At 38.8% G+C, this 7,132-nt stretch overlaps 1 protein-coding gene across 4 annotated transcripts in view; it reads right to left on the bottom strand.

Moving 5' to 3' along the window:
* Positions 1-5,800: 5,800 nt before the first annotated feature.
* LOC126279061 (ATP-binding cassette subfamily G member 4-like) overlaps positions 5,801-7,132 on the bottom strand; it is a 305,163-nt gene continuing 303,831 nt past the window's right edge. For all 4 annotated transcript variants that reach the window (XM_049979495.1, XM_049979494.1, XM_049979493.1 and 1 more), the window contains one exon: positions 5,801-6,728. In XM_049979495.1, the coding sequence (XP_049835452.1) occupies positions 6,570-6,728 (159 nt within the window). In that variant the 3' untranslated portion in view covers positions 5,801-6,569. The remainder of the gene's footprint in view (positions 6,729-7,132) is intronic.

The raw sequence follows: 7,132 nt of genomic DNA, 5'->3' as shown, positions 1-7,132 counted from the left end.
GAGAACAGTGAAATATCTTTGTCTGTTCAATAGATGGGTCCATTAATTTCCTTTGTTCCTGCATAATAATTTGTTGGTCTCTGGAATCAGGTAACAACTGTATTTTCTGGCTTGTTATTGTCATTGGTTTGTTTTGGAGCTCCCTTATCTTAGTGTGACATCTGTTTTTCAGCTGTTGGCTTGAAAATATTTTTTCCAAGCACTGGATCCTGATCTAGAGATAGGTAGAGTTATCTTTTGGCATTGCTGATGATTAAATTCCCTGCTTGCATTAAACACTCTTGTCTACTTTTCTCAAAGCCAGTAATGTTTTCTGCTTATTCTATAATGATGTTTTCAAGTATGGCATACTTCAACTGTACTTATTTTCTTGTGATTCAGCGATGAATCAGCTTTTCTGTGGTGAAAATTTAATTCTGAAGTTTTAATGTGTCAGTTTTCTCTTATAAGATTTGATGAAATGGATGTGAAGCTTTCATTTGATAGAAAAGCTGAGACAACTGATAACTACTTATTCATGTATCCAACAATTGCCTTTTTTCTACCCCAATTTTCTCAGAATTTTGAACACCTTGCACCATTTGATATTGTTGAATGATTTTTCCAAGTCAACAAATCCTATCAACCTGTTTTGGTTTTTCTTTAGCCTTGCTTCTTTTATTAACCACAGTGTCAGAATTGCCCCTCTTGCGGCTTTACCTTTCCTAACCAAACTGATTGTCAAATAAAACATGCTCAGTTTTCTTTTCTGTTCTTCTGTATATTATCCTTGTCAGCAGCTTGGATGCAGGAGCTCTTATTCTGACTGTGTGATAATTCACACTTTCTGGCTCTTCCAGTATCATGTATTGTGTGGGTGATGTTTTTCTGAAAGTCAGATGGTATACATTGCACACACTAATGTTATAGTCATTTTGTTGCCACTTCCACCCAATGATTTTAGAAATGCTGATGGAATGTTATTTATCCTTCTGCCTTGTTTGATTTTAAATCTTCCCGAGCTCTTTTAAATTATGATTCTGATACTGGAGCCCCTATCTGTTCTACATCGACTCCTGTTTCTTCTTCTGTCTCATCATCAAGCAAGTCTTCCCCCTCATAAAAGCCTTCAATGTACTCTATCCATCTATTCACTCTCTCCAGTGCAGTTAACATTTGAATTTACATTGAACTCTTAATGTTACCATCCTTGCTTTTAATTTCACTAAAGATTGTTGTGATTTTTCTAGGTGCTGAGTCAAACTTTTCCACAATCATTTCTTTTTCCATTTCTTCACATTTTCCTACTTCCTATTTATTTCATTCCTAAATGATGTGTATTTCTGTATTCCTGATTTCCCTGATCATTTTTCTACTTCCTACTTTCGTCGTTCAACTGAAGTATTTCCTCTGTTACCCATGGCTTCTTTGCAGTTACCTTTTCTGTATCTATTTTCTTCTTTCCAACTTGCCCTTTTTAGAGATGTCCATTCCCTTTCAACTGAACTGCCCACTGAGCTATTCATTAAAGCATATCTCTTCATTCCTTAGTGCCTTCGTATCCCTTTCCTTTGTGCTATGAATCTTCCTTACTAGTCTCTTAAACTTCAGCCTACTCTTCATCACTACTACATTGTGATCTGAGTTTGTATCTGCACTTGGGTACACCGTACAATGCAGTATCTGATTTCATAATCTCTGCCTGCCAGTGATGTAATGTAATTGGAATCTTCCCTTACCCCCTGGCCTTTTCCAAGCATCTCTTCATCATGTGATTCTTGAGCAGAATATTCACTATTACTAGCTGAAGTTTGTTGTAGAACTCAATTAGCCTTTCTCATCTTTCATTCCCAGTATCAAGCCCATATTTTCCTGTAACCCCTCTTTCTACTCCTTCCCCTAGAACCGCGTTCCAGTCCCCCATGACTATTAGATTTTCACATCCCTTTACATATTGAATTACCTGTTTAATATCCTCCTGATACGTTCTCTGTCTCCTCATCTTCGGCTTTCAGTGTTTCCATTTATACTGAATTACCATTGTTGGTTTTGGTTTGCTGTCGATTCTGATGAGAACAACCCTGTCACTGAACTGTTCACAGTAATTCACTCTCTGTCCTCCCTTCCTGTCTATAATGAATCATACTCCCATTGTACAGTTTTGATACTGTAATTACCCTATACTCATCTAGCAGAAATTCTTGTCTTCTTTCCATTTCACTTCACTGACCCGCACTATACGTAGATTAACCCTTAGCATTTCCCTTTCCATATTTTCTAGTTTCCCTACCACTTCAAACTTCTAATAGTCCATACCACAAATCATATAATGTTAGCCTTTTGTTGGTTGTTCAATTTTTTTCTCGTGGTCACCTCCCACTTGGCAGTCCTGTCGTGGAGATATGACTGGGGGCTAGTCCAAAATCTTTTACCAGTGGAGTGAACATCATGAACCTTTTTCAATTACAGGCCACATGTCCTGTGGATACATGTGGTGTATTGTTTATGCAGTGTCCAATATACTTGCCTCATACTCCCACTTTAGACTACCACTATCCATCACCTCTATAAGAACCTCTATCAAGTCCCTCCCCCACTCCAGATACCCTCATAGTCTCCAAACCCATCCTTGCAGAACTACTACATCTGCCACACCATTACAAACTCCTTCCTGCCACCCCCTGTATAACCCAGAGCTTAAACAGGCCTACACCACAGTTATAAACTTCTCCTCCAAGAGCCTCAGTCTCACAGAAGAATCAGTCCTTTCCAAAGGCACCTTTTGCCCCACTTCCAAATGTGGTCATGCTGTCCTCCACTGGTCCTTATAGTGGAAACACTTTTTGCCATCAACCATATGATCTGACTCAACCCAAAACCACTACTGAAGCCTGCCTTACTTTACCCCTCCATCTAAGTGTGATCCACCCCAATCATTGCCTAATAACTTTACAGGACTTCCTTCACCATCATTTCCCACATCCTGTAACATGGAAATCAACCACATATTTGCAGAAACAACCACAATCTGCCACCTAAAAACTGATCACGACCTTTGAATACTACAGCTGATAAATGTTCCACCACTGCAGTTATTAACCACGTGGATTAGATGGTTGAGGAGCTCCACCAACCATTAGATGCATACACCTATAAGCCCTGCTACTGTGACCCCTTTACAAAAATCCAGTATAATCTCAAATCCCTAGATCCATCCAAGAATCTCTTACTTGTCTCCACCTCCCTCATTACCCCACCACTCCTTGGACTCCTACTTTCCACATGCTACCTGAATTCCTTGAATCCAACCACCCAAGATACTCATTGTGGCTGGATACTGCACGCTCACAGAGATACTTTCTGCTCTTGTAGACCAGCACCATCAGCATCAGTACATCCACCCACATCAAGCTTACCAACCCCAGCAATACCTCTACTTTTACAGCTGCCACCCATTCCACACGAAGAAGCCCCTTTCATAGAGTCTAGTCACCCTTAGTTGTTGAATCTGCAGTGATAGGCAGCCCTCCTCCATATATGATGAGTGTCTCACTGAGACCTTCACAGACAGAAATTAACCACACCTTGTCCAGAAATATATCTCCTGTACTTTGTCTCACCAATTACCTACCTACCCCCCCCCCCCCCCCCCCGCCCCACACACACACACACACACACACACACTGGCGATCACAGAGGAGGTGCCTCAATACCATGCAAGAGTTATGGAATCATGCTATCTGCAACATTTTCAACCTTCTGTCTGTGCTCTGATTCACAGTAAACACTTTGTCTTCAAAAGACATACTATATAATATGCACATATTAAACAGAATGCTTTGCGTGAAATTACAAGACGTGTAGATGATTACACAAACTGAGGTGACACCATTATATGGATGACAAGATCAGTTTTGCCTGGTTTGCACTTAAAAATCTCTCTCATTTTGTTGACATACAAATAGTATGCAAAGTTAATAACTGTCTTCCAGAAGCCTTTTCGGGGACCTCAAAATTTTTGCACTCACACGCCAATACATTTTCTCCCTAATGATATTTGTGGTGAATAATGAGAGTGAACTTGTGATGGTCTGTGTAATTTACAAACACAATAGCAGAAATAAAAATTATTTCCTTGGAGAGTTTTCATCTCTATCAAAGGTTGAGAATGGAGTTTCATGTTCTGCTGCAACAGACTAACTGATTGCCAGCAGACATCAGGTAACAAATCTGAAATCTCCAGATATTCAGAAATAAAGTAAGAACACCACTATGAACGTTAATGTTAACAGCTTAAAGTGTTCTGTGCAAGTTACATAAATGCTTAGTATAAAATACAAGAAGGGGGGGGAAAAAAAGCAGGTGAGTTCGTATTTTTGAGAATCCTACAACTTCTTTTCAATGGGTGTACATAACAACCTCATTTATAATGCATTATTAAAAAAAAGTATCTGTGTGCAAGCAATTTGTCCTTGGTACACTTTCTTCCACTACTGTTGGTCCAGCAAGGTATGTAGGGCAGCTTCTGTGAATTTAGAAAAGGAGATAAATACTTGCAGACACAAATGTGGGTGTGAGTCATGGATCACATCTGGAATCACTCAGTCAATAAAATCATTGTCCATGAAAGGCAAGTTTCCAGGTTCAAGCCTGTGGCCGGCTGGAGTGGCCGTGCGGTTCTAGGCGCTACAGTCTGGAGCCGAGCGACCACTACAGTCGCAGGTTCGAATCCTGCCTCAGGCATGGATGAGTGTGATGTCCTTAGGTTAGTTAGGTTTAATTAGTTCTAAGTTCTAGGAGACTGATGACCTCAGAAGTTAAGACGCATAGTGCTCAACGCCATCAAGACTGTGACCCCACACAACAGTTATAATCTGTCAGGTAGTTTTATAATCTAACAATAAGTTCTCTAATTAATAGTGTGAATAAATCATTACTAATTGTAATTGGTTGTCAACATAATTTTCAGAAATAACCTGCAGCAGTTGCTTCTGCCAATTGGTGTTTAATTTTACTCTTTCCATGTACCTGGAGGATCTCCTTCATGATGGATTTTTTGAACATGACATGTTATTGCTAAACACATGAACAAAATCATTACACCATTTGGGAATCCAACCACCAAACCCTTTGGTTTGTAGAAGTTGTAAAATTATTTGCTTTGTTTGTCTTATGTTCATAAAAAGTGCTAATATTTCAGTTCGTATCTACCGCACTGTCCATTTGCTATACTGTGCTATCAGTGTACACACAAGAAAAAAAGTGACACTTCTTTTAAAAATTTGTTATGCACTATGTCTCATGTGTTTTGCATCTAAATAACAAACTTTGTTACTACTGTACTGTGAGAATCAGAGTTGTGTTACTTTGAGTCCTTGAACAGTATTCATACAGACTGTTGAGAAGAAAGAAGAAAGAAGCAAGAAAAATAGACAAAGTTTTCTGAAGTGTCAGACTACAGATTATTTGATAATTGGCAGATATGCAATTGGTCAACTGAGGTATCAAAGGCGGGGGCTCCACCAATTCAGGACAATCCAAGATTGCATGAACAGGAAAGGAAATATGGAACAAAGATAGGCATAAAATGGGTGAGAAAAAAAAAGGAGGCTATTAAAACACAAGCTGTTTTGGAAAGAGTAACATATTGATAGGGAGCTGGTGTTGAACTAGTTTAATTCCTGAAGGCTATGGATATCCTGCATGAAACCAACTGCTGTTATTTGTTTACACACACACGCACACGCACACACACACGCACACAACACTGCACACTTTTATTCTATAATGGCAACATGACAAAGCACTCATTTCAAACAAATTACATAAATAGTTATTCTTTATTTATTAAACAAATATAAAATTAACAAATGTTTTCACCTGGTTCATTTCTGTTTAAAAATTTCCCTTGAGTATTCTTCCACAAGACATTGTAAGGCACTTGAGATAAAAGACAGGTATGAATGTGTTTTTCTCGATCTAACACATCATATTTATAAGACCCCAAAGTCATTAACATTAGAGAATGTGTAATATTTTCATCTTTCACTAAAGCTGCAGTCAGTATTGAAACAAAATCAAAATATTTTGTCATAAAAATGAAAACAGGAAAGAATATTTACAGGAATTTGGCATAAATTATTAACTTCTGTTACGTCTCTATTACTGCAGTATGATAAATTTTTACACACTGAATTTTAGCCACAGCAGATGTATATTAATTAAAAAAAAAAAAATTCACAAGGAATTGTATTGAGCACAAACATTGGAAAGGAATGTATAATTGAAAGATTAACAAAGAACCTCAGAACATTACTTCAGTCAGTTGATATTGCAATTACAATTTGTAACTCCAAACTGTCACACAGATTTTCTGATTTCTGAGCCTAATCAGCACTTGACCACTTTGAAATATCACATGCTACTTGAATAATTAACACTATGAGAACAGTTTATAAATCTATAACAGCAGAATCCACCACAGCACGAGGATCTAAATCTAATAGTTCTTGTGATGATAAATGAGAGCTTCGAAGAACCCCTCACCAGAAACTGGTAGGAATTTATGTGAGTGAAGGACTAAGAGTCATTCACCGCTGTGATATGAGCTTCCACCGCAAGAAGATATAAGCAGCAATCCTCAGTACAAAGAATATGGCAACCAGTGCAACAATATCAACTGTAAAGCTGGATTCCAGCATATCCAGCTCATCTAGAGTGGTTTCAGGATTCTTGAAATGACAGTAAATCTGTGAAAAAAAGAAACATTTTAAAACATTACAAAATATAGCATTCAAGTTTTCATAAATACACTCCTGGAAATTGTAATAAGAACACCGTGAATTCATTGTCCCAGGAAGGGGAAACTTTATAGACACATTCCTGGGGTCAGATACATCACATGATCACACTGACAGAACCACAGGCACATACACACAGGCAACAGAGCATGCACAATGTCGGCACTAGTACAGCGTGTATCCACCTTTCGCAGCAATGCAGGCTGCTATTCTCCCATGGAGACGATCGTAGAGATGCTGGATGTAGTCCTGTGGAACGGCTTGCCCTGCCATTTCCACCTGGCGCCTCATTTGGACCAGCGTTCGTGCTGGACGTGCAGACCGCGTGAGACGACGCTTCATCCAGTCCCAAA

Source organism: Schistocerca gregaria, chromosome 6 (assembly GCF_023897955.1).
Source record: "Schistocerca gregaria isolate iqSchGreg1 chromosome 6, iqSchGreg1.2, whole genome shotgun sequence".
NCBI lineage: Eukaryota > Metazoa > Arthropoda > Insecta > Orthoptera > Acrididae > Schistocerca > Schistocerca gregaria.
The sequence above is the reverse complement of the archived record's forward strand: the minus strand, read 5'-3'. Positions and strand labels throughout refer to the sequence as shown.